The 26,797-nt window shown below is 50.8% G+C and overlaps 2 protein-coding genes across 2 annotated transcripts in view; both read right to left on the reverse strand.

Moving 5' to 3' along the window:
* Positions 1-808: 808 nt before the first annotated feature.
* smim36 (small integral membrane protein 36) lies at positions 809-13,165 on the reverse strand. The gene is made up of 2 exons (XM_030087607.1): positions 13,155-13,165; positions 809-1,135 (listed from the first exon to the last, which is right to left on the reverse strand). Exon 2 carries the CDS (start codon positions 1,109-1,111, stop codon positions 809-811), a length of 303 nt encoding a protein of 100 aa, XP_029943467.1. The 5' UTR covers positions 1,112-1,135; positions 13,155-13,165.
* An 11,667-nt stretch (positions 13,166-24,832) lies between these two features.
* Positions 24,833-26,797, reverse strand: part of tmem100a (transmembrane protein 100a) — a 3,652-nt gene continuing 1,687 nt past the window's right edge. The window contains exon 2 of the mRNA XM_030087624.1: positions 24,833-26,690. Within this exon, the coding sequence (XP_029943484.1) occupies positions 26,226-26,636 (411 nt within the window). The 5' untranslated portion in view covers positions 26,637-26,690 and the 3' untranslated portion in view covers positions 24,833-26,225. The remainder of the gene's footprint in view (positions 26,691-26,797) is intronic.

The raw sequence follows: 26,797 nt of genomic DNA on the forward strand, positions 1-26,797 counted from the left end.
TCTGGACCAGAGGGCGGGTCTGGACCAGAGGGCGGGTCTGGACCAGAGGACGGGTCTGGACCAGCGGGCGGGTCTGGACCAGAGGACGGGTCTGGACCACAGGACGGGTCTGGACCAGAGGGCGGGTCTGGACCAGAGGGCGGGTCTGGACCACAGGACGGGTCTGGACCAGAGGGCGGGTCTGGACCACAGGGCCGGTCTGGACCAGAGGGCGGGTCTGGCCGGATGCCAGGTCTGCTCTGGCGCTACACCTCCTGGTGTCCAGGTGTTTCACTGTTTCCTGGAGGCTGACCTTCATCTTGACCTTCGTCCTGACCTTCGTCCTGACCTTCGTCCTGACCTTCATCTTGACCTTCGTCCTGACCTTCGTCCTGACCTTCGTCCTGACCTTCGTCCTGACCTTCATCTTGACCTTCGTCCTGACCTTCGTCCTGACCTTCGTCCTGACCTTCGTCCTGACCTTCATCTTGACCTTCGTCCTGACCTTCATCTTGACCTTCGTCCTGACCTTCAGGCGTCTCCCCTCCGTCGACACGGAGCAACGGAAACACCCTGCCGAGTCCGCGGCTTTACCGGCGGCTTTACCAGCGCTGACTGCAGGCTTCGGCTCCAGAGCCTTGAGATAAGGAGGGATTTCACACACACACAAACACACACACACACACACACACACACACACACACTCCCTCTTACCGGCCCAGTCCGGTCCCGTGGAGGTCAAGTCCCAACATCGAGGCAGCGAAACACAAAGAAACGGTAAAACCAAGCCAAAGACCAGAGAGCGTCCGGAGCGTCCGGAGCGGCGCCGTCAGACCATGGTGCTCTTCTTCTCCCTGAAGTCGGCGTGCGCCGGCTCGTGGTAGGTGGTGATCATGTTGGCTGTGTCCCAGCGGCCCGCCGGCGCCGGCGCGCTCTGCATGACCACCAGGCGGATGGGGGACTGGGCGGGCGCCGGGTCCGGGGCGTACTCCTTGGTGGGGTCCTTGCCCCGGCAGTCGTACATGATGCAGGAGATCAGGAAGACCAGCAGCAGGATCACGTAGCTGGCGATCAGGATGCACAGGTTCAGGGTGACCGGGTCGATCTCCTGGTAGTTCTCCAGAAAGCCCATGGCGCCCGCCGCATGCCGGGCGGCGCCGGGACGAGGACGGGGACGAGGACGAGGCGGCGGAGGACAGAGGACGTGTCCCAGTGAGCGCAGGGCGGTCTCTCCCGGCGATCTGTCCTCCCCCAACCGGGAGGCCCGGGATACGCTGGCTTTGTGGTAAAAATACTTTAATCCTCCTGGAACCTGCAGGTTCTGCCGCCGGCGCTAAGCTTCGCCGTGGAAGTTACATCATCATCTGCTAGCAAGTGAACATTTAATTACTGACGTGTGTGTGTGTGTGTGTGTGTGTGTGTGTGTGTGTGTGTGTGTGTGTGTGTGTGTGTGTGTGTGTGTGATCTTAATCTGGATGGTGAGTGGGGATTGCCTGACGGAGCCATCTGGCGGAGCAGGGTCGGCGGCCACGGCGCTAACGGGCCACTCAGGAGGCGATGCTAGCATGCTAGCAGCAGATGTGGGGACGGACGGAGACATGTTGTCCTGGGACGTGTCCCTGCTGGATGTTTCTGCCGTCCAGAGCAGATTGTGTCCTCGGCGTGTCGCACGCCTCTGTGGTTGTAAGTTAGCAGAAGACCAGATTACGCGGCGCGGCTGTAATCTGAGGCGTGGCGGTGGAACCGGCTCAGCGCCGTTTGTATCAAAGTGCCGGAGAATGAGTTCAGTCCGCCAGACGGAAGGAAGTCTTCAGAACCCAGCAGACCGGTTCCTCACTCCGAGCCAGAGAAGAACTGCAGACGCTGCAGGATCATCAGGAGAACAGCACGGTGGCCGCAGCGCGCTACGCCAGCCGGGCCGTCACCTCCACAACCATGGCTTCCTCCGAAGGGCCCGGATCCTCCTGGTCCTGATCCTGGTCCTGCCTCCAGTCCAGATCCTCCTGGTCCTGGTCCTGATCCTGGTCCTGCCTCCAGTCCAGATCCTCCTGGTCCTGGTAGTTTTAGAATGTCTGGGTTCTCCATGTTAGTGTTAGAGTGTTGTTCTCCGGGTTCTCCTGTGTTGTTCTGTGTCTCATTACTAAAACAGCAGCAGCAGCACCACCTAGTGGACCAACAGGACATGAAGTCATCGTCGGTGTTTCTGCTGTTTCCATGGAAACAACATCGTTTTGAAGACGTGAGAAAACGGGAAACTTTACTGAAACGATGAGTTTTCCTGGAAACGGAGCTGAATGCCGAGCTGGAACGATCTGGGGTCCTGCTGCCGCTTTAATCGCTTTAATCGCTTTAAACGCAGTTAATTAACGGAGGGCTCTGTGTGACTCATTTCTTAAAATTGCGATTAATCTCAGAATCAGGGCTCGGGCTGGAAATGGGCTCAGAGGAAAGAGACAGGTCCTCATTTTCATCCCTGTACAGCCCAGGTGCATTATGGGACATTAGGCCAGGTGCATTATGGGACATTGTTCTCTCATCCAGCCCAGGTGCATTATGGGGATTAGACTCTACATCTGAAGCTCTAAAACATTCCACACACGTTCTGGACGGTTCGACGCCCAAAGAGGACCTGGGACTGGCCTTCCCTTGAGCAACTCAGCTGTGAAATGCTGAGTGGATGGTTCAAATCCCAGTCTGAGAGTTTCCTGGTGTCAAACTTCAGCTGAGATCCACGTCAGCACTCTGTGGATGAATTGGTGATTTAGTGAATCGATTACAAGTTTATAAATAATGCGATTAATCAGTTAGCCTGGTCAGAGTCGTGATTAATTAGTTAAAAAATGTCGTCGATTGACAACACCGACCTGGATTTTTTTTCTTTTTTTCCAGATTGCAGAGATTGAAAAATGTATTTGTTGCGCAGACGCAGAAGAACTGCAGTGCTCACTTTGGCTTCTGAGGATCAGCTTGATAAACTTCCTGCTTTCCGAATTCGAGTTTCATCATGACGGCGTGTGGCGGTGCAGACCGGAACGGAAGAAGTCCTCTGGTCAGGGTGGAAAACCATCTGGGACAGGTGTGTGTGTGTGTGTGTGTGTGTGTGTGTGTGCGCGTGTGTGTGTGTGTGTGTGTGTGTGTGTGTGTGTGTGTGTGTGTGCGTGTGTGCGTGCGTGTGGGCGTGCGTGTGTGTGTGTGTGTGCGTGTCCTGTACAGCATGCTGCAGCTCTCTCCCTGTTGTGCAGGTGCTGACCAGCAGAGGGCAGCAGAGGTTCAACGAGAGAGAGAGAGAGAGAGAGAGAGAGAGACATAAGTAAAAACATGTAATTAGTGCAGAAAAATTCTATACAGTGAAGGCTGTGACATACATACTGATACACAAACACCCATTATATACACACACATATATACTCACATATATAAATAGAAATACACAGACATACATACATATATAATAAGCTTGAACTGTGAAATGTGCTGAATAAAGGACAGAGGAGTGCGGCAGAATAGAGAGGAGTGAGCAGCACACCGGAGTGAGCTCCTCTGCGGGCCGTCCAGGCTGACGGCCTGTGGCAGGAAGGACTTCCTGTATCTGTCCTGGTGACGGCGGGGGGTGGAGAGGGTGGAGGGTGGAGGGTGGAGGGGGTGGAGGCTGGAGGGGTTCTCCTTGATGGATAACAGATGGCCTCTGTATTCTCGTCTCTCTCAGTAAAAACAAAGATTCGACAGAAACTCTGAACACATTTGATAAGAAACAGTCTGTGACTAAATCAGGGCTGTCAACATAAGGCCTGTGGGCCAAAGCGGGGCTGTAGGAGGCTTCAGTTCGGCCAAACCTCCGAGCAAACGTCAACATTTCCAGGAACACGTCGGTCTTTCTAAACATTCCTTCTGAGGTTTGGAAACGACTCTGCTCACATGACAGCTAGCTGAAGCTAATCCAGCTAGCCTGAAAGCCTGGAAAAACACCCACAATGCACCAGCTGCAGGATTGGCTGAGAGGACACCTCAGTGGGTTTAAAGACTTCATGCTGGGATCAGAGTCTTGGGCTGAGTTGGAAACTGCATACTTACCTACTACCACACTAACTTCCTGAGTATGCAGAGCGTCTACACTGGCAGCATGCCAGAAGGTCCCGGATGCATACTGCATTCACCAGAAATGTTGAGTATACGTCGTGGGTTCACTACTCATACTGAAATTACCCAAGATGCAACGCGACGGACAGCGGTTGCGCAAGACAGAGCTTGCGTCGCCTGGCGGCCGGCGGGTCTGGTGAGGGGGGGCGGCTCGGGTAGTGGGGCGGGGCCCTGGCCCCACGATCTGGGTCCGGCCCCGGAGGGGGTGAGAAACTCTGCGCTCGCCGGCGGGCTGGGGTGGCGCGCCGCACCGGGGGTCCCGGGGGGCCCGGGGGTCCGCCGCCGGACCTCCAGAACCGACTCGATGCGACGCCCGGGGCGGGCCGCTCCGTAGGACCACCGGGTGAGACGGCGAGTCGCGGTCCCGCTGCCGAGCGGGTCGGCGGGGAGCCGGTCGGAGTGGCGAGCCCGACCGGGCCTGGAGGCCGGGCCGCCGGGACCGACCGCCACGGCCACGGCACCGAGCGCCGTGCCGGGCGCCGTGCCGGGCGGGGGGAGGGGGGGGGGGGGGGGGGGGGGGGGGCGGGGGGGGCTGTGGCGGGTCGGGGTTCCTGTGTGCTCTGCTTCGCTCCTGCTTCCCTGCTTCTCTGACTCCTCCTGCTGGATCCTGGCTCACATTTCTTCGAATTCGTCCGAACAGAATCCTAAACGGCTGATATTCAGACAGATAAACGCCACACTCGCCTCTGAACCACCGCCTGTCGCCTCATTTAAAAAAAATCTGGATGAAGTTGTACATTTGAAGAGTTTAGAGCTTAACTGAAATCAGCTTCAGCAGGTCGATTTCGGCTCGGGGAGGAGTGCAATGCATTGTGGGTTATTATGTAGTATGCTGTAGTGTAAACGCTTTGCATACTGTCTGATGGACTGAGTATGCAGGATGGACAGTATGGGTATGGAAGTATGTAGTATGTAGTAGGCAGTATGTGGTTTGGAACACAGCCTTTCTCTGAAATGTTGTTTGGTTTTAGACAAAGTTGTGTCCTCCTGTCCTGCTGTCCTCTTGTCCTCCTCTCCTCCTGTCCTCCTGTCCTGCTGTCCTCCTGTCCTGCTGTCCTCCTGTCCTCCTCTCCTCCTGTCCTGCTGTCCTCTTGTCCTCCTGTCCTGCTGTCCTCCTGTCCTCTTTTCCTCCTGTCCTCCTGTCCAACTGTCCTCTTGTCCTCCTGTCCTGCTGTCCTCTTGTCCTCCCGTCCTGCTGTCCTGCTGTCCTCCCGTCCTCTTGTCCTCCTGTCCTCCTGTCCTGCTGTCCTCCCGTCCTCTTGTCCTCCTGTCCTGCTGTCCTCTTGTCCTCCTGTCCTCTTGTCCTCCTGTCCTCTTGTCCTCTTGTCCTCCTGTCCTCCTGTCCTCCTGTCCTCTTGTCCTCTTGTCCTCTTGTCCTCCTGTCCTCCTGTCCTGCTGTCCTGCTGTCCTCTTGTCCTCTTGTCCTCTTGTCCTCCTGTCCAACTGTCCTCCTGTCCTGCTGTCCTGCTGTCCTCTTGTCCTGCTGTCCTGCCTCCATGTCTTCGTCTCCCGCTGATGTTGACATCTGGAGATTAGCGATGAGCTCATTGCCTCCGCCTCGCCTCCACCCATAATCCTCCACTACGTCAGGGGTCAGAGCCCTGACCTCTGACCCCGTCCCGCTGGGCGGAAACCCTCCCGGGGTCGGGCGGGAGGTCGTTGACCTCTCCACGTCACCGACGGCGGCGCTGCCAACATCTGGAACGAGTCAGAGCGAAGCGTGGACGCCATCGCAAAGCGTGGAGCGCAGGGTCACGCTACTGACTGTAGAGTCAGAGGAGGAAGATGCTCTATAGTCTGATGAAGAGGAGGAAGATGCTCTATAGTCTGACGTCTTGTATAGCTTTGTACCCTGCTTGACAGAGCCCAAAGCGCTTCACACCGCAATATCACGTCAACCCTTTCACCCCATACTGGGTGGTGGTAAGCTGCTGCTGTAGCCACAGCTGCCCTGGGGCAGACTGATGGAAGCGAGGCTGCCAGTCTGCGCCATCGGCCCCTCCCACCACCAACCATTCACTCTCACTACTTTCATACTAGGCAAGGTGGGTGGAGTGTCTTGCCCAAGGACACAACGACAGTTTTACGCCTGTGTTTCGAGCGGGGGATCGAACCGCCAACCTTCCAGTCCTTCCGGTTATAAGACGACCCGCTCTACCAACTGAGCTACTGTCGCCCCTAAACAACACTCAATGAATAGATGAAGATGAAGATGAAGATAAAGATAAAGATAAAGATGAAGATGAAGATGAAGAATGCTTTTAGTGTCAAAAAAATAAATAGTATAGGAGAAGGAGAACAGATATGAGGACAGGGCTTTGCACATGGTGTCGATTAACACTGTCAGTTAAGAAGATCTGAGGAATTATTAAAGTCTTTACAGAAACTGAACAGATATTTCACAGTTAGATGAGAGAAATCAGTCCGAACCAAACCAGAGGAACGTTGCTCAGAACCACGGAGAGGAGACATGAGTCACATGAACATCGCACCACAGCGTCCGAAAGACGTCCGCAGTCGGTTTGGGACGGTCGTGTTCCAGTCAGAGTCTGGCAGCCGGGGGAGGAGCTGATCGGGAATCTGGAGGTTCTGCTGCGGATGCTGCAGAACCTCCTGCCGGACGCCAGCAGGGAGAACCGTCCGTGGTGAGGGTGGGCGGAGTCAGAGGACATCCGACGCGCTCTGGCTGAGCGGCGTCTGTGAGACGTCCTGGATGGACGGGGGTGGACGCCGTCCTCGCCGCTCTCTGCAGAGCCTTCCGGTCCGCCGCCCTGCGGCTCCCGGACCAGACGGGGGTCAGCAGGTCAGCAGCTCTCCAGGGTCCGTCTACAGAAGGTGGAGAGGATGGGGGGAGGGGCTCTTCTCAGGCAGACAGGAAGTGCAGGCGTTGCTGTGCTTCTTGGCCTGAGATGTGGTCTGGAGAGACCGGCTGAGGTGGTCTGGGATGTCCCCCAGGAACCCGACCTTCTCGTGATGAGCAGCAGTGCGCGGCTGGTCCAGATCTCCTGAAGTCCGCGATGATCTCCTTAGTCCTGTTGACATTCAGGAGCAGGTTTTCTCCTCCGCCAGTCCTCCAGGCGCCCCCCCCTCCTCCCTGCAGGCCTGGCGGTGGTCCTGGATGAGACCCACTGCTGCAGTGGCGTCTGCATTCAGGACGTGGTTGGAGCCGGATCTGGGACAGTCGGGGGTCATCAGGGGGAACAGCAGGGGGCTCAGGACGCAGCCCTGTGGGGCGCCGGCGCTCAGCGAGATGACCCCCGGACAGACCGGGTTGTGCTGGTGAGGAAGTCCAGCAGCCAGTCCCTCGGGGGGGCTGAAGCCCAGAGGAGCCGGTTTGAGAACCAGGCGCTGGGGGGCGATGCTGATGAACTCCAGGTGCTCCAGGCTCACGTGGAGGGCAGGGAGACGGCATCCTCTGTGGAGCGGTTAGACCGGGACGCAGACTGGAACGGGTCAAAGGACGGGGGGGGGGGGGGGGGGGGTGGGGGGGGGGGTTAGAAATGATGGAGTCCTTGATCAGCCTTTGGAAGCACTTCATGGAGATGGGAGTGAGTGACGGGGCGACGGCGTTCAGACAGGAGACGGCCGGTGGGGGGGCAGTGTCCCCCTCTGGTACCAAGCTCCACATGTCGGTAGAAGTTCGGCAGAAACAGTCTTCGTGTCGTCTCGGCTCAAGTCTCCAGAAACAGTGAGGACGCCGTGGGGACGTGTGGACTGCAGGTCCCTGACGGCTCGGGGGAGCGCTCGGCGCTGGGTTGGTGTTCGCACCGGGAGCGATGTAGACCGCCGTGACGATAACACAGCTCAACTCCCGAGGGAGGCGGGAGGGTCTGCATCGTGCCGTCAGTGTCCGCACAGCGGCACCGGAGCCCCGAACGGCGTGGTTACGCCAGCTGTTATCAGTGTAAACACAGACGCCCCCCGGGGGTCACCTGTCCCAGTTCGCCGTCCAGCTGACGGCTGCATCGGGGACGGACCAGTTCAGGCTCGTCTGCTCTGGTGAGGACGCAGCACTTCCTCATCTCCCGTTTGGGGGTTAAATCCAGCTTCCGGTCGTCCAGCTTTGATCCAGGGAGCGAACATCAGCAGCAGGACGGATGGAAGCGGCGATCGGAAGGGGTTAGCCTTTAGCTGAGCGACGGCCGCGTTTCTGCTTCCTCTCGCACCGCCTCCGGCGCCTGAGCCGACAGGAAGCCTGCTGCTGCGCAGGCCGCCGGGTCTGGCCCGGTCTGGCCCGGTCTGGCCCGGTCTGGCCGGGTCTGGCCGGGTCTGGCCGGGTCTGGCAGCCCGGTGGGAGTGTCCACACACACCGCGCCGCCGCCACCGCGCCGCCGCAGGCTCAGCAGAGTCTGACGGCGGTGTCCTGTGGGATCGCCGTAGGAGGAGCTGGCGAAATGAAACACGGTATTCATGGTTTGGATTCGTATACACAGGCCAGAGGTTATTTTGCCTACCTTGACATGTTTCGGCTGCCAAGCTGCAGCCTTCCTCAGAAGTGTCACTTCTGAGGAAGGCTGCAGCTTGGCAGGGTAGGCAAAATAACCTCTGGCCTGTGTATACGAATCCAAACCATGAATACAAAAAAAAGGCCTAATGAACCTTATCGGACTACTATGAAACACGGTATGTTAGATGACCGAGAACGCCGAGTACCGGGAGCCAAAGCAGCCGCAGCCGGCAAGGGCGCCGCCATCTTGCACGCAGGCACGCTACACTGAGACGTGCCGGTCCCTCCGCTTCACCAGGACCCTGCAGAACCAGGACCCTGGAGAACCAGATTCATGGTGGATCGCTCCGTCCGCCGTCCGTGTGTACAGGAGCGTTTAGCACGACTGTTAACAATCGGACTGATAAACACCGTGGAACCTGGACCAGCGTTCTCCTCCTCGGCTGCTGGAACCGGAACGTGAGACGAGGAGAACCCGACTATGAACCGGATTCCAGCAGTTCAGGGTTTCTGCTCTCCGGAGGGAGTCCTTCATGGTCCAGACGGGGAATGTGAGTCATGTGTGGATCACCCTGATCCAGCAGCAAAAACACCAGACAGAGCCCGGAGTTCTGCCAGAGAGAACCAGAGAGGACCAGAGAGAACCCCAGAGAGAACCAGAGAGAACCCCAGAGAGAACCCCAGAGAGAACCCCAGAGAGAACCAGAGAGAACCCCAGAGAGAACCCCAGAGAGGACCAGAGAGAACCAGAGAGAACCCCAGAGAGAACCAGAGAGAACCAGAGAGAACCAGAGAGAACCCCAGAGAGAACCCCAGAGAGGACCAGAGAGGACCAGAGAGAACCCCAGAGAGAACCAGAGAGAACCAGAGAGAACCCCAGAGAGAACCAGAGAGAACCAGAGAGAACCAGAGAGAACCCCAGAGAGAACCCCAGAGAGGACCAGAGAGGACCAGAGAGAACCCCAGAGAGGACCAGAGAGAACCAGAGAGAACCCCAGAGAGAACCAGAGAGAACCAGAGAGAACCAGAGAGAACCCCAGAGAGAACCCCAGAGAGGACCAGAGAGGACCAGAGAGAACCCCAGAGAGAACCAGAGAGAACCAGAGAGAACCAGAGAGAACCCCAGAGAGGACCAGAGAGAACCAGAGAGAACCCCAGAGAGAACCAGAGAGAACCAGAGAGAACCAGAGAGAACCCCAGAGAGAACCAGAGAGAACCAGAGAGAACCAGAGAGAACCCCAGAGAGAACCCCAGAGAGGACCAGAGAGGACCAGAGAGAACCAGAGAGAACCAGAGAGAACCCCAGAGAGGACCCCAGAGAGGACCAGAGAGGACCAGAGAGAACCCCAGAGAGAACCCCAGAGAGAACCCCAGAGAGGACCAGAGAGGACCAGAGAGAACCAGAGAGAACCAGAGAGAACCCCAGAGAGAACCCCAGAGAGAACCCCAGAGAGGACCAGAGAGAACCCCAGAGATGACCAGAGAGGACCAGAGAGAACCAGAGAGAACCAGAGAGAACCCCAGAGAGGACCCCAGAGAGGACCAGAGAGAACCAGAGTGCAGCAACAGAACCTCAGAGGGAGAGAAAACATGAACGATGTGGAAACCTGAGTCCAGCAGCCGTCTGGACTCTCCACAGCCCCGAGACCCCGTCCCCCAACGAGGGGACTCCCAGTGTGTGTGTGTGTGTGTGTGTGTGTGTGTGTGTGTGTGTGTGTGTGTGTGTGTGTGTGTGTGGACCTCCCAGGCAGTGGGTGACAGACGGGACCAGATAAAGACCCCCAGAGCGTTTTCCTTCCTGGAGTCCAGTGTTTGTCTTCGAGCCTTCTGCGTCTCCCGGGCCGGCCCAGACCCCCCCTTTCCTCTGGATAAGACCAGCACCGGTCACCGGCCCCCCAGGAGGACCACGGACTGGCCCCCCAGGAGGACCACCGACCGGCCCCCAGACCGGCCCCCAGACTGGCCCCCGGACCAGCGACTTGGTCCAGGTGTCCTTCAGTGTGTTGAGAGCAGGACCAGTTCCTCCAGCGGTTCTGGATCTGATCGGGTTCCAGCAGAGGCAGATCCCTGTTAGCAGGACCCGGAGAGGGACCGGCTGGATCCGGATCGGTCTTCATGTGGAGCTAACGGCCGTAGCCTGGCAGCTGGGCTGGAAGAGCAACTCCCAGTAACAGCTGTGTGTGTGTGTGTGTGTGTGTGTGTGTGTGTGTGTGTGTGTGTGTGTGTGTGTGTGTGTGTGTGTGTGTGTGTGTGTGTGAGGCCTAATTCAATCAGTCCTGAATGAAGCTGCTTGGAAACAGATGTGGAGGGTTTTCATGTTTTCATGTTTTCATGTTTTCATGTTTTCATGTCATTCAGCTCTTTCACAATAAGAGCCTCCTGAGTGGGGGCGGGGGGGCGGGGGTGGGGGGGTGGGGGGGGGGGGGGGGGGTGGGGGGGCTGGACCGGGATCAGCTGTTCTCAGGAGGAGGAAGCTCCTTGCTGTGAAGAGGCCACTTCCCATGACTTCACCCTGTTTGCTCAATGAGCCCCGGGCAGCGGCGGGGCGGTGGGGGTGGGGGGATGGGGGGGTGGCCGGGGGGGGGGGCAGAGCTCAGCTCTCAGGCTCTGCAGCTGTTTTGAAGCCTTTCCAGTCCCGTCGTCCAGACGTCCTCCAGGCTCTCAGCCGTTCTCCACCGTTTCCTCCGGTTCTGCTTCTTTTCTGTTTTTCCCGTTTTGAGAACCTCGACTGACGGAACCTTCTGAAGTCACGAAAACGATCGGGATGTTTCTTCAGCTTCGTGCGGCCGCTGCACAGCGGCTGAACGGCCTCCTGTGGCTCCAGAGCCGCAGGTTGAACACCCCGGGTTCATCCCACCGCAGAGCGCAGAACGAAATGTTTCAGCTCCGTCGCCACGGAAACGGCAGAAAACACAACTTCTGTGAAACGCTGGTCCTGGTCCCGGTCCAGATTCTCCTGGTCCCGGTCCCGGTGCCGGTCCTGGTCCCGGTCCCAGTCCTGGTCCCGGTCCAGATTCTCCTGGACCTGGTCCCTATTGCTCTGGACTTGGTGGTTCTGGGGGTTTAGGTCTGCATGTTTCAGTGTTGTTTTTGGCAGCCTGCTTTGATTTAGTTTTAGTCTTAGTCTTTTGGACGAAATGCTCATTAGTTTTAGTCTAGTTTTAGTCATTTCAACACTTCATAGTTTTAGTCTAGTTTTAGTCGACGAAAACCAAACAGGTTTTAGTCAAGTTTTAGTCATTAAAAAAAGGCTGAAACAATAGTACATGAGAAAAAAGACAGACAAAGGAAATTCTAAACCAAACAAACAAACATTTAAGTATAAAATATACTTAAATGGCACAAAACCATCATAACACATTGATTCCTTGTGAATTAAATAACTGGACTAGTTTGATACTTTACAACATCAATGCAGTGCTTATATGAGCTCTGCAGACAGAATGAGAGGACTAATAGGAGTTTTGCTGATACTTTCAGGCTATTTTTATAATGTCCATACTGATATAAAGGCTGAGATCTTTTATTAAAACTGGTCTGTTATGTTTCTATGTTACTGATTTGAACTGGTCAGAGTAACTGCCTGTTATTACTTTTGGAGGAGAGATAACACCAATATTAAGATGGTTATGAGGAAAATACTACCATTAAAACAACTGAAATAAACTAAATTAATTCCTTGGGTAAACTTGATGGTATGAAACACTTGGAAGTCTTCAAAACTGAAATGACAAATATAACTTGAGTTTAATAAACTTTGTAAGTATTCCTTACCTGAATTTTCTTTATACTAATTTTAAACAAGAGTGAAAATACATTTCTTCAAAATAAGACAACACCTGGATTATTTTTAAAAAAGAAAAGAACAAGAAAAAGTGAAGATTTATTAGGTACTTGGGGAAAAATCTTCACTAATTAGTGGTGGGCTCCTATTGCAGTTTCACAGTAAGAACAAACAGTCAACAGTTGGATTAGATCCTCCGTCTCCCACTACGAGGCGTTCTGTTTTATTTTCTGCTGGATTCTGATTAAAGTACATCCATAAATCGCTGCATCTTTTCCTCCCGCCGAGCCCGGGCGAAAGTTGCTGCCCACTCTCTAGTGCGCCGGCGCATGCAGTGCAGGCATGCAGGAAGCAGCTCGAGAATTGCTGATATTTTCAGAGTAAAGCAGCCGATCTGCGTGAACTGGCTGGGGGAATCGCATTTGTTTTCATTTATTTTGAAAGTCAAAATACCGACATTTTCGTCTCGTCTCGTCAACGAAAACAACAGATACGTCTCGTCACATTTCCGTCTTTTAAAGAGATATTTTTAGCTCGTCACGTCTCGTTTTAGTCACGGAAAAAAGGGGCGTTGACGAAATATTTTCGTCGTCGTCATCGTTAACGAAAACAACACTGGCATGTTTTCAGAACTAAACCAGCCAACAGCACCAACTAGTGGAGCAGCCTGGGAACTGCAGGTTCCTGGAGGTTTTTGTCACAAGGAGGTCTTGAGAGTTTTGCTCCAAACAGGTTTTGAAAGACGTCCTGGTTCCGTTTCCAGCTGACTGTTGTTGTTTAGTCTGGAGCAGGTTTTTAAAAGTGGAACCCGGGGCCTCGGTCCGGGTCCAGGTCTGAGTGGACCTGGATGGACCGAGACGGACCGGGTCGCCTGCTAGCTCATTTGCTTTAGTCCAGACCAAGTCCTCTGAGTCCCCCTCCTGGGACTCGGGTTCTGGTCCTGGAGTATGTCTCCCCGTCCAGCCACGTGGGGTCTCTGGTCCCTCATCCCAGATCCTGGACCCTGGTCTCCAGCCCCCTGAGGAGCCTGCAGACCCAGACCCAGACCAGGTCTCTGGTTCGTCCAGCTCTGTCAGGCCTCTTCCTCCTCCTCCTCCTCTTCCTCCTCCTCCTCCTCCTCCTCTTCCTCCTCCTCTTCCTCCTCCTCCTCCTCTTCCTCCTCTTCCTCCTCCTCCTCCTCCACCCGCCGCGGTGTCTCATAAATGTTCCCACCCGATCCCTCAGTGTGTGTGTGTGTGTGTGTGTGTGTGTGTGTGTGTGTGTGTGTGTGTGTGTGTGTGTGTGTGTGTGTGTGTTTCCAGTCAGGCAGTAACTCTTCCTGAACCGGAACACTCTCTGGACCCTGGCTGCTCTCAGGCCTGGAAACACCTGCAACAACCCCAGAACCCCAGAACCCCAGTCTGCTCATATTCTGGTTTTTATAAACCTGGATTTAACCCCCGGTTCCTCTTTTTCTAGCCTGAATTCCTGGTCATAGAAACACACATCGGAATATTCTGCTAGAAAGGGACGTGAAATACTGTTCTGCATGCTCTGCCTGCAGGGACCTGGTCTTCAGAGTCCAGGAACTGCTGCTGATCCAGCTGAGCCGCTGCTCAGTAAATGAAACGAAGCGACGTTCAGTTCTTCTGCTGAACAGTCGCTGCATCCGTCACCGAACATTCTGTCACGTCTCCAACAAAGGCTGAGTTCCAGACCGCAGCCTGCCTACTGCATCCTTCCATACTCATACCGTCCATACTGCATCCTGCATACCCAGTCCATCAGACAGTATGCAAAGCGTTTACACTGCAGCATGCTACATAATAACCCACAATGCATTGCACTCCTCCCCGAGCCGAAATCAACCTGCTAAAGCTGATTTCACTTTAGCTCTAAACTCTTCAAATGTAGAACTTTATTGAGATTTTTTTTAAATGAGGCGACAGGTGGTGGTTCAGAGCCGAGTGTGTCGTTTATTTGTCCGAATATCAACCGTTTAGGATTCTGTTCGGACGAATTCGGCGAAATTCAAGCCAGTGAGCAACACACTTCCGGTTATTTCCACAAAAATAAACCACCCCTCCCCCTTTCTCATGCAAAAACACCTGAGTGATAAATCTGTGCTTTTACTTTGAAAACAAGAAGCCAACCTTCCAGCAGTATATCTGGCTTCACGTCGCCGTTCAGACGGTGTGCCGTTAACGGACCAGTTACGATGCCTTACCCACGGAGAGTTTTTTCGGCTCTTCAACGAGGATCGGCTCGCCGTCTTCGGGACATCATGGTCGCCTTCAGCATGGACTTGCTGTCAGATGTAAGTGTTTTTTTTTTTTTTTACTATTTTTAATCAGTGTAAATCCAATCAGAAATCTCTAACAGAACATCCCGACTGGCACAAAAACTGGAGGGAAAATTCTATCTAGAACCATCCGTCAAGTCCGTCACGTTGCATCCTGGGTAATTTCAGTATGAGAAGTGAACCCACGATGTCTGCTCAACAGTTCTGGCGAACGCAGTATGCATCCGGGAACTTCTGGCATACTCAAAATGGCATACTGCCAGTGTAGACGCTCTGCATACTCAATGAGTTAGTGTGGTAGTAGGTAAGTATGCAGTTCCCGACACAGCCGCAGAGAGGCGCCAGCCCTTCTTCTTCTGTGGTGTCTGTGTGAAATAAGGTTGAACATGCAAACAGCACCCCTAGTGGCATGAAGTGCAAATGCAGTCATGGTGTCTGAATGGAGAGATCCTGATTGGTTCCTGATCCCTGATCCTGTCAGCAGAGGAGCGGTGTCTGTTTCAGCAGGTGACCGGGTTCCAGATGTTCCAGAGACCAGATTATTGACCTGAACCCCGATCCTGACTGCATGGAAACGTAGTCTGTGTGTGTGTGTGTGTGTGTGTGTGTGTGTGTGTGTGTGTGTGTGTGTGTGTGTGTGTGTGTGTCCTCTGACGCAGGCGGCGTTGGGTTGTAGTGTCTGGTGTCTCGGGCCACAGATGCTGCCTATAAATACTCCTTCCTGTCCGGCGGCGGCGGCGGCGGCTATTTAAAACCCGGCGGGGTCGAACCGGAGAGCGGCGCTCCGCCGGCGCTCTGCTGCCGGGCGGCGAGAACCGGAAACGGAGAGAATTCAGGATTTTAACGTGATTCCAGGACTTCTCACTGAAAAACCCATCAAATTAAATCTTATTAAATAAACATCAGTGGTTTTTATCAGATCAAGACTTTTTTTTATATTTTTCAAGTTTTATATTAATAAAAATTAAATGTGAAATGATTTGACAGGTTTTCCTCAATTAAATTTAAATAATTAACTGCTACTTTTTATATTTAGACATATTTTTCATGAAATTTGTGTTCGATTTCCAAAGGATTTATTCTTCTTTTGTCTGATTTTGAGATAATTATTTTTTTCAATTCAATGCGGATTTTTATTGTTTTATTATCCAAATAAATTAATACATTAATAAACAAAAATAAAAAAGTTAATTTAATGTACAATATTATATTTTAAAATAATTGGATTTTTGTGACAACATGTTTAAAACCTGCAGCTTTATCCTGTTTTTCGTGTTGATCTTCAGACCGATCCAGGATTCATGTCGACGGTTTTACAGCAGAGAAATAGTTTATTCAGGAAATCAGTTAAAAATTCGGTGAGTGAAAACATGAAACTTCTGAGGGTGAAATTTCATTTCATTTCATTTTCCTTTATTTGTTTCGGAGGGACACTGCGCATTAAAAAACATTTTTTATTAAAAATAACTGTAAATGCACCTGCGTCAGCCAAAAGGCTAGTGTACATCGGCTGTCCCCCCTGCCAGAAGTACAAGGCCAGCGCCTGGTGGGGAAGAGATAAAAATTATACATACAAATGCAAAGTGCAGAATACAGATCAACAATAAAAAGACAAATATACATAAAATAAACAGCTATATACATATTATCTGACCCAAACTCATACTCACTAAAAAAATATATAAATAATTTACTCATTAATACACAAAATTTCTACAAAACACATATCGTATTCATTCGGTTACAGTCATGTTTAATGCTCAGGATCAGAGAAAAGGAAGACCAGGTCCGGCCCCAGCGGCTGTAGTTCAGTCTTCACATCTTTGACTATTGATTAGCCAACTCCTAAGTTAGTTTTTGAAGGAGACGTATGAGCTGGGTTCTCTGACGCTTTGTGGGATCTTATTCCACTCTTGAGCTGTCTTGTAGGAGAACACAGACTGAGGAGAGGAATCCTACAGTCACCTCTGACTGCTCCTCGAGCTCAAAGCATCGGAAGCATCACGAAGCGTTTCTTGTGTTTCTGATGAGAAGACGGTGACGCCCGACTCCTGCGATCCAGCAGATCCTCCAGATCCAGCAGATCCTCCAGATCCTTCCTCCAGCTGGTGAACAGCGACGTCAGGCTGAACCCGGCCTCCGTTCTGCCTGGACGGAACCATCTGGACGTTCAGACGTCTCCAGAACCGTCGTTTTAGTAGAACGATAAATCCAGCGACGGCCGAGCAGCTCGTCCTCCGCTGCTCAGAGACTGAAACCAGTCGAAGCTGAAGAAGAAATCATCACTCTGACCAGATAAATGACTGTTAGCTATAATAATAATAATGATAATAATAGGTTTTATTTGTAACGCACTTTACATTTGAAGACCATCTCAAAGTGCTACAACAGGCACGGGGTTAAAAACATTACAATACAGCAAACTTTAAAAGCAGCTTTAGCTGGTGTGCCTTTCTAAAAAGGAAGGTCTTCAGTCCTTTTTTAAAAGCTTCCACCGTCTGTGGGCCCTGAGGAGGTCTGGGAGAGCGGTCCACAGACGGGGAGCTGCGGCTTCAAAGGCCCGGTCCCCCATGGTCCTGGGCCGTGTCCTGGGCTGGACCAGACGGTGCAGGTGGCGGGGCAGGAGCTGAGGGGGGGGGCAGGAACTGGGGGGGGGGGGGGGGGGCAGGAGCTGAGGGGGGGGCCAGAGGAGGGGGGAGACAGGGGGGGCAGGAGAGCTGTTGGATCAAATTTTGATGTAGAGTTGTGTGTTGTCAGCATAGCAATGGAAGTTTATTGCATGCTTGCTGACGACACGACCAGGGGAAGCATGTATATGGTAAAGAGGGAAGGACCGAGTACGGAGCCCTGGGGGACCCCACAGGTGATGCTGTGAGGCCTGGATTTTGTCTCCCCAGAGCCACGTACTCCGTCCTGTCGGTGAGGGAGGAGTGAAGCCAGTGGAGGCGGGACCAGAGAGACCGAGGTAGTGCTGGAGACGGTGCAGGAGGACGTTGTGGTCGACTGTATCAAACCAGGCTCCGCCTCCGCTCATAAATCATGAAGATAATGCGGAAGTGCAAAAAAGCTGTAATTCCAGAGAAATTCCAGCAGGGGGCGATGATGCTGGTTTCAAAAAGAGCCCCGGTCTCATTGGAACCATTCAAAAATTTTTCAGAGTGAAAATAAACATAAAGCTCCGGTTTCAGAACAGGTTCTGGTCTCTGTCTCTGGTTTCTAGAACCTGCTGCTTCACCAGACTCTGGTTTTCACATAAATCATCTGTTGATTTTATATTACGAGTTAAAGTTTTGCATAAATCGCCCTATCACAGCGCCTCCTCTGTCCACGAGATGCGGTCACGTGACGGGCTGGACCAATCACATTACATCCGGTTTCAAATATTCAATGTGGAGACGTCCAGCTGGACTCGGTAAAGTCTTCAGAACGGCGGTTGAGAACTCTATGGGTGACGTCAGGAAAGGTCTGTCCATTTATTTACTGTCTATGTATCAAACGCAGCAGAGAGGTGGAGGAGGATGAGGAGGGAAGTGGAACCAGAACCAGAGGCCATCAGCAGGTCGTCTGTAACTCTGATGAGTGCAGTCTCTGTACTGTGGGAGGGGCGGAAACCTGATTGAAATTTTTCATAGAGATTATTGTTTTTGAGATGATGACGTAGCTGGAAGGAAACAACTTTTTCTCAGAGTTTGGAAATGAATGGAAGGTTTGAGACTGGTCTGTAGTTTGACAGGGGCTCAGGGTCTGGTGTGGCTTTTTGAGAAGAGGTTTTATGACGGCAGGTTTGAGTGTGGGTGGGATGATTCCTTTTGCCAATGAATCATTTATGATTTTCGTTATGAGATGGCTGATGGATTGATTGTGAACTTTGAGCAGAGGGGACGGGAGAGGGTGGAGGGGGCAGGTGGAGGGTTTGGATTTGCAGATGATTTCCTGGACCTGCTGCTGCGTTGAGGGTGTGAAGTGCGATAACTGTTGAGTGATCGGTGTTGAAGGAGTGTCAGTGGAGGAGCTGTTTGAAGGTGAGAGAGGAGTGGATGTCGGCAATTTTTGTGGTGAAGAAGTCAAGAAACCGGTTGCATTTTGTATCTGTGTGCTCGTGATGAGGAGTGATTTGCGGTTTGAGAATATGGCTGATTGTGGAAAAGAGTTGTTTGGAGCTACCTGGGCTACTGTTGATGAGGCTGGAGCAGTGGTCTGACCTGGCCTTGGAGAGGGCTTCTGCATATGATCTGCGATGTTCCCGGTAAGCCAACTGACGCACCGTCAGGCCAGATGTTCTGTAGGCAGCTCCAGGACGGCCGGATCGCTCCATCAGTCTCAGCTCATTTGTGAACCGTGGAGCAGAGCGGGAGAAGGTTACTGTCGGCGGTTATAGCAGGGCATGAATGTCCAGGATAGAGGTGAGAGATGAACTGTAGAAGTTCATTAGGTTACTGACAGTTGAAAGTGAAGAGGGGGGGAAGCTGTTGCAGATGAGAACAGAAGGAAGAGGAATCAATGTTTTTAATGTTTCTGAAGGTGATCTGGTGCCTTGGGTTTAGCGAGAAATGATGTTTTGGGGACTCTGAAAGTAACAGCTGAGTGATCAGAAACACCAATATCATAAACCTCAAGGTCTGTGAGTGGGAGGGAGTCGGTGATGACGAGGTCTAATGTGTGCCCCCTGCTGTGAGTGGGACCTGTTACCAGCTGTGATGACTGTTAGCAACAAGCATGGCAACTGTTAGCATGATGACTGTAAGCTATGAACAGGTTAGACTTATCTACGACGACCGTGAGCTACAAGCATGGCGACTGTAAGCTACAATGACTGTTAGCTACGAGCATGATGACTTTAAGCATGACTGTAAGCTACAAGCAGGATAGACTTATCTACAAGCATGATGACTGTTAGCATGATGACTGTTAGCTGCAGCATGTGTTAGCATGTTTCTTTGAGCCTGCCCGGCCATTAACTTCATCAGAATCTTCTTCTGTAAAACCTTTGTGGCGTAACTCGTCCCGCACTGTTTGGAGCAGCAACACAAAACACACATCAAAACATGGAAAATTCAGGAATAGTGAGCTGTAGGGTTGCCAACTCCCAGAGATTGAAATAAGGAACGCCTCTCGTGGGCAGCTGAAAAAAACTGGGTTTTTGGGGGGTGAAAAACGCATATCTAACAGCATTTTGCCACAGTTATACCTATTACAGACTATAAAAACACATGAGGCTACTGCATTACACCTACAGTAGCAAGATTACAATAACTCATGATCAGCTTGATCTGTTTGTATTTGAGGCCTACAGTGAGACAGTTATCATTCAAGTATCATCATCATGGACAGCAGCTCTCAGCCACTGCACCGGACGGTAGAGCAGCTCAGCAGCTCCTTCAGAGGAGACTGAGACCCTCAGAGCAGGAAGGAGCTACCACAGGTCTCTCATCCCCACCACTGTCAGGCTGTACAATTCTACTGTGTAGAATATGAGCAATAATCCTGGACATTATAATATTCTGCACCCCCCCTAAAGAAATTCAGCGACACTTTATCATCCATTCACTCTGCTGTATCCATTCACTGCGCTAAAACATGTTGTATATATTATATATCATACTGTATAGTTATATATTGCATCATATATTGCATATTGTATTGTATATATTGTATATATATATATATATATATATATATATATATATATATATATATATATATATATATATATATATATATATCCTGTTATAATTTTAAGATTCAGGTTGTACATACAGTTAAATCTTTATTGTCTTTTGCTTCTATTATCAATCCCAGTATGATTTTGCACTATCATTTGTTAATTATTGCACCATTCATTACTTTTGCATCCTGCTGTGAGTTCTATGAGCCGATACACCTGCAAATTGCTCCACTGTGAGATTGATAAAGTCTTCTATTCTATTCTATTCCATTCTATTCTATTCTATTCTATTTTTATTGCTAAATGTGCAAAATAACATCAAACAACTGCTGTCTCTTCTGGATTTTAACATGTTCTTCTTTTATTTTCAACTAAAAAAGTGCAAAATCAAAGCTGAAAAAACTTCTGAACAAAAAAAACCCAACAAGGTTCCGTTTCTAAACTGAAAACACTCCACAGTCTGCAGCAGCAGACACAAATCAATTAACTAAACATAATATATCCGATATGGAAACGGCACAAACTTACGTGTCTATGGAAGCCATGCTGCGCTGCCTTAATGTTTTGATTTCCTTCTTCCCGTGAGCTCTGTGACCAAACTGACTACTGGCCAATGAACTGCCGTAGCCTACGAGGAACAGTCTTTTTTTGACCAATGAGATAAGAGTGATTCTGTGTTGTCAAGCCATCTCTGTCAGCTCATTGGTCACAGAACGTCAGAGAGCCGGTGAACAATTTACCGTAAGTTTTCAAAAAAAGCGCAAGTTCCATTGCTCACGTTTTGACTCTCACAAAAATACGGAACAAAGTGCGTTCCTTTTCAGCTCAATACGGAACGCACACTTTTACATCCAAATACGGAACGATTCCGTTTTTCAAGGAACGGTTGGCAACTCTAGTGAGCTGTGACTTTTCTCAGCGTTCTGGTGAAAGAATTCGGAGAAAAATTCCCAAAAACTGGGAATTTTTTCCCCATGTTACCGGATGAGTCGGCTGAAAATTTTTTAGAAAGTCATCCCCGAACAAGTCCACCGTGCCTCTCCATACTTTCACATAGAAGCATCGTTAAAAGAATACTCCGAAGATTTTGAACCCACGCCCTATCCCTATCGTTTACAAAGTGAGATAAGCCCATAAATACCTTTTTCGTGTCCGTTCGTCCAGTGCCTGGCTAACAGCTAGGGTTGCCAACTCCCAGAGATTGAAATAAGGAACGCCTCTCGCGGGCAGCTGAAAAAAATTGGGTTTTTGGGGGGTGAAAAACGCATATATAACAGCATTTTGCCACAGTTACTCCTATTACAGACTATAAAAACACATTAGGCTACTGCATTACACCTACAGTAGCAAGATTGCAATAACTCATGATCAGCTTGATCAGTTTGTGTTTGAGGCCTACAGTGAGACAGTTATCATTCAAGTATCATCATCATCATGGCAGCAGCTCTCAGCCACTGCACCGGACGGTAGAGCAGCTCAGCAGCTCCTTCAGAGGCGACTGAGACCCTCAGAGCAGGAAGGAGCTACCACAGGTCTCTCATCCCCACCGCTGTCAGACTGTACAATTCTACTGTGTAGAATATGAGCAATAATCCTGGACATTATAGTATCCTGCACCCCCCCTTTAAAAAAATTCAGTGACACTTTATCATCCATTCACTCTGCTGTATCCATTCACTCCACTAAAACATGTTGTATATATTATATCATACTGTATAGTTATATATTGCATCATATATTGCATATTGTATTGTCTATATTGTATATATTATATATATCCTGTTATATTTTTAAGATTCAGGTTGTACATACAGTCAGATCTTCATTGTCTTTAGCTTCTATTGTCAATCCTACTATGATTTGCACTGTTACTTGTTAATTATTGCACCATTCATTAGTTTTGCACCCTGCTGTGGGTACTATGAGCCTATACACCTGTACATTTCTCCACTGTGAGATTAATAAAGTCTTCTATTTCTATTCTATTCTATATTTATTGCTAAATGTGCAAAATAACATCAAACAGCTGCTGTCTCTTCTGGATTTTAACATGTTCTTTTTTTATTTTCAACTAAAAAAGTGCAAAATCAAAACTGAAAAACCTTCTGAACAAAGAAACCAACAAGGTACCGTTTCTAAACTGAAAACACTCCACAGTCTGCAGCAGCAGACACAAATCAATGAACTAAACATAATATATCCGATATGGAAACGGCACAAACTTACATGTCTCTGGAAGCCATGCTGCGCTGCTTTAATGTTTTCATTTACTTCTTCCCATGCGCTCTGTGACCAAACTGACTACTGGCCAATGAACTGCCGCAGCCTCCTGGGAACGGTCTTTTTTTGACCAATGAGATAAGAGTGATTCTGCGTTGTCAAGCCATCTCTGTCAGCTCATTGGTCACAGAACGTCAGAGAGCCGGTGAACAATTTACCGTAAGTTTTCAAAAAAAAGCGCAAGTTCCATTGCTCACGTTTTGACTCTCAGAAATACGGAACAAAGTGCGTTCCTTTTCAGCTCAGTACGGAACGCACACTTTTACATCCAAATACGGAACGATTCCGTTTTTCAAGGAACGGTTGGCAACTCTACTAACAGCTGTTAGCATCGTAGTTAGCTTAGCTCAACTACGGCAGGTGAAGAGGAGACAGAGCCAGACTGAGAAAGTGGACAAAATCCTCCTTCCAGTGGTCCAGGGGACGGCGAAGTAAATCCGAATGGTTATAAAACTTTTAAAAGACGTGTTTTCTTTTCAATCCCTTGAAATAGCGTTTTGATACACACAAAACTGAACAAGCATAGTGCGCTGCGGAAGGATATACCGGCGCACAGCGGCTGAGTCTATGCTTCTACTGCTGTGCTCCGGTATATCCTTCCGCGGAGCGCTGCGCATGCGCAGGTCTGTGTGGATCAAAACATCATTTTAACGGATTGAAAAAAAAAATACGTCTTTTAAAATGCTTTATAACCATTCGGATTTACTTCGCCTGCTAATACGCCGTCCCCTGGACCACTGGAAGGAGGATTTTGTCCACTTTCTCAGTCTGGCTCTGTCTCCTCTTCACCTGCCGTAGTTGAGCTAAGCTAACTACGATGCTAACAGCTGGGAGCCAGCCGCTGGACTAACGGACACAAAAAGGTATTTATGAGCTTATCTCACTCTGTAAATGATCGGGATAGGGCGTGGGTCCAAAATCTTCGGAGTATTCCTTTAAAGTATCAAAACGTTGGTGTTTTTGTCCTCTATCCAGATGTGAAAACTTCATTTCAATGTCTTCTACCAAATTTAAACAGTGAGCTTTAAACCTACACTAAGGAACTTTTCAACCTTAATAAAACATTTTAATATATTTTGTGATGATACTTCGACTTACAACTAGCTGAATGCCCCCTCTGTCACGGGCTGAGGGCGTCAGTATTGCTTTCACTTGGACTGAGCAGCTGTGAGGAGTGTGGTAGGAACCCTCCACACTAAGAAACTCCAAATGTGCGAACTGCTTTACAGCATGCGTCACATCATGATATAACATTGTTCAGCCACCATTAGATTCATGACCTCGTCGTTATCCGTCCTTCACACAGCCCCTGGAAACAAATGAAGGCGAGTTCAGTCCGACAGCACGCCCCCGGGAGCAGCATTTTACGACGCCACGCGCTAGGCCTCATGGGAACTGTAGTATTCCTTCAGGCAAAACACTACCGCTTTTGTCCACTGGTGCCGCCAAAATCAACGAAACCTGAAAGTTCCTTAGTGTTGCTTTAAAGTGTGGAGAGAATTTCTGGAGTTTCTGGAGTTTAGAATGGGAGTGTATTGGAGAGGCTCTCCATTTAAACAACAAAAAAAGCTTTTCTCTCGTCCCCACGGAAACATTTCTCGCTCAATCTTAACAAATTATGCATCAAAACGTAGCTCCAGTCCTTGTGATTCTTACAAAGCTTTCTTTTTGTCTCCATGTCAAACGGTTCTCTCTCCAGATGCATTTGTTCTCCCATCCGCTCCAGTGCATTCAAGGGGCCATATTCTGCCTTTCAGTGAGTTCCTGCAGCCTCGTCAGGACGTTCGGATTTGAACACTGTTTCCTCCCTGTCCTGCTGCACCACACTTTGAGAAAATGCCTGCTGAAACAGGCCAGTTTGAGTTTGGTCCGTTTATCTTAGCTTGATAAGCAGCGTGACGTGTTGAAGGAACCGTGAGGAACCAGGAAGTGAGGCTGTTAGCGACAAACAGAACAACATCACGGCTTTAAGACGTTCTCCGAGAAACACCAGCACAAAGAACAGATTTAAACTTCTTCATATGTATTTATGGCCCAATAGGAAAAGAACGTTTTCATCATGAAGCCGTTTGAATATTCAGGACAAAACACGAAAACATGGGATTCTTTGGAGGGAGGTTTTAACTCCATGTTAATTTAGCTAAAAGTTATTTTAGTGAAGTGATTATTTGTTTCTCGGTCATAAGTCTCCACTGTTCCCAACGTGCACGTCAGAACGTGCACACGCCATTCCAGAACATCTGCTTCACTGATACACGATTAAACAATGCTATTTTATTTTCCACTGAAGATTTTGGAATGAGTGAGTAACAGCTCTAATAAAACTTTATTAATCCAGTTACAGTCGTTCATGGTAAAAGTCAAGTTACACCGATACGCTTCGAAGAGTTCACACTGATCTGAGCCGAAGATCAGAGGAAGACGAGGAAGTCCAGCTGCTGCTCCTCGTCTGTCCAGCAGGGGTCCCACTGAGTCATCAGAACAGCAGAACGTAGCGACGATCTGCAATGGAAGCCGGTTTCCTTCATGCTCATGAAATACCTTTATCCAGTTAGCTTTAGCCGGTTAGCTTTATCCAGTTTTTTTAGCCAGTTTTTTTTAGCCATTTAGCTTTAGCCGGTTAGCTTTATCCAGTTAGCTTTATCCAGCTAGATTTAGCAAGTTAGCTTTATCCAGATAGCTTCAGCCAGTTAGCTTTTTCCAGTTTTTTTAGCCATTTAGCTTTAGCCAGTTAGGTTTAGCCAGTCAGCTTTATCCAGTTAGCTTTAAAGGGTTAGCTTTACCTGGTTAGCTTTAAACGGTTAGCTTTACCTGGTTAGCTTTATCCAGCTAGATTTAGCAAGTTAGCTTTATCCAGATAGCTTCAGCCAGTTAGCTTATCCAGTTAGATTTAACCATTAGCTTTATCCAGTTAGCTTTAGCCTGTTAGCTTTATCCAGTTAGCTTTAGCCTATTAGCTTTATCCAGTTAGTGTTAGCCTGTTAGCTTTATCCAGTTAGCTTTATCCAGTTAGCGTTAGCCTGTTAGCTTTATCCAGTTAGCGTTAGCCTGTTAGCTTTATCCAGTTAGCGTTAGCCTGTTAGCTGTAGCTCCAGACATGGCGGAGTCGGAGGGACGCTGCTCCTGCAGGAAGCAGCTCGGTTTGTTTTCTCCCATCAGAACAAACAGAACCGCAGCGGCAGGAAAAGTTCCCAGTTTCTGAAACGTGAAGATTTTCCTCTGTATTTTTTCTCACTTGTTGAGTGCTATGATGCTAGCATGCTAACTGGCAGTGAAGTCGGGCTGTTTTTGGCCCCAGGTCAAAGGTCGACGTCCCTGATCTCACATTCCCGTCGTTCAAATCGTCGTGACGAGTCGCTGAGGAAAGTTTGAAGCCGAGTCTGAAGGATGAAGACAAGACGGTAAACGTTCCGCCGAGCCGCCACCGCTCACCGCCGCCGGGGTGCTTCCCGTTCCCCTCTGCGGCGGCGGCGGCGGTGGCGGCAGACTGACGGGAAGCGTCCTCCGTGCGGCGCGGTACATCCCTCCTGGCGGCGTTCCCGGAGCGCCAGATGTTCCTCGTCCGGCCGACTCGTAAATCCTCGGCTTGAGCTCCGTGAGAGTTCCAGCAGCCCGGAAATCCAACATGTCCGCCGCCGGCCGGCGCCGGGCCTCAGCTGAAGACGCTCCTCTGGCCGGCCACCAGGGCGGTCTGGCTCTCGCGCCGCCGCTCCTTCCTGCGCTCCAGCCGCAGCCTCCAGCAGAGGGCGCTGGCGGCCAGCAGCGCCAGGCCGGCGGCCAGCAGCGCCAGGCCCAGGCAGGAGATGGTGGAGCCGTGGCGGTTGAAGCTGTACGCCACGGCGGTGACGACCACGCCGGCGATCAGCACCACCACGCCGAACGGCACGGTGCAGCGGCAGCAGGACAGCTCGGCGCCGCCCGTGGCCGCCGTCAGCTGCACCTCGTTCACCAGCGGGACGCTGACCGCGGCGGCGGCGGGCGGCGGCGCCGGCGGCTCGGGGTCGGCCGGCTTCTCGGGGGGCGCCGGGGTCCTCATGGCGTCCTTAACGGCTTCTCCCGGCATGGTGTCCGGTCCGCGGCGGCGCCCGGCGGCTCCTCCTCCTCAGGGGTGTCCGGCCTGCGGAGAAACGGCGGCCCTGGTCAGGCGGAGCCTCATGTTGCTCCTCATTTCACAACCGGCGCTGCCGCCGGTTGTGAAATGAGGAGCAACACGAGGCTCCGCAT

Source organism: Salarias fasciatus, unplaced genomic scaffold, assembly GCF_902148845.1.
Source record: "Salarias fasciatus unplaced genomic scaffold, fSalaFa1.1, whole genome shotgun sequence".
In the NCBI taxonomy this organism is placed as follows: domain Eukaryota; kingdom Metazoa; phylum Chordata; class Actinopteri; order Blenniiformes; family Blenniidae; genus Salarias; species Salarias fasciatus.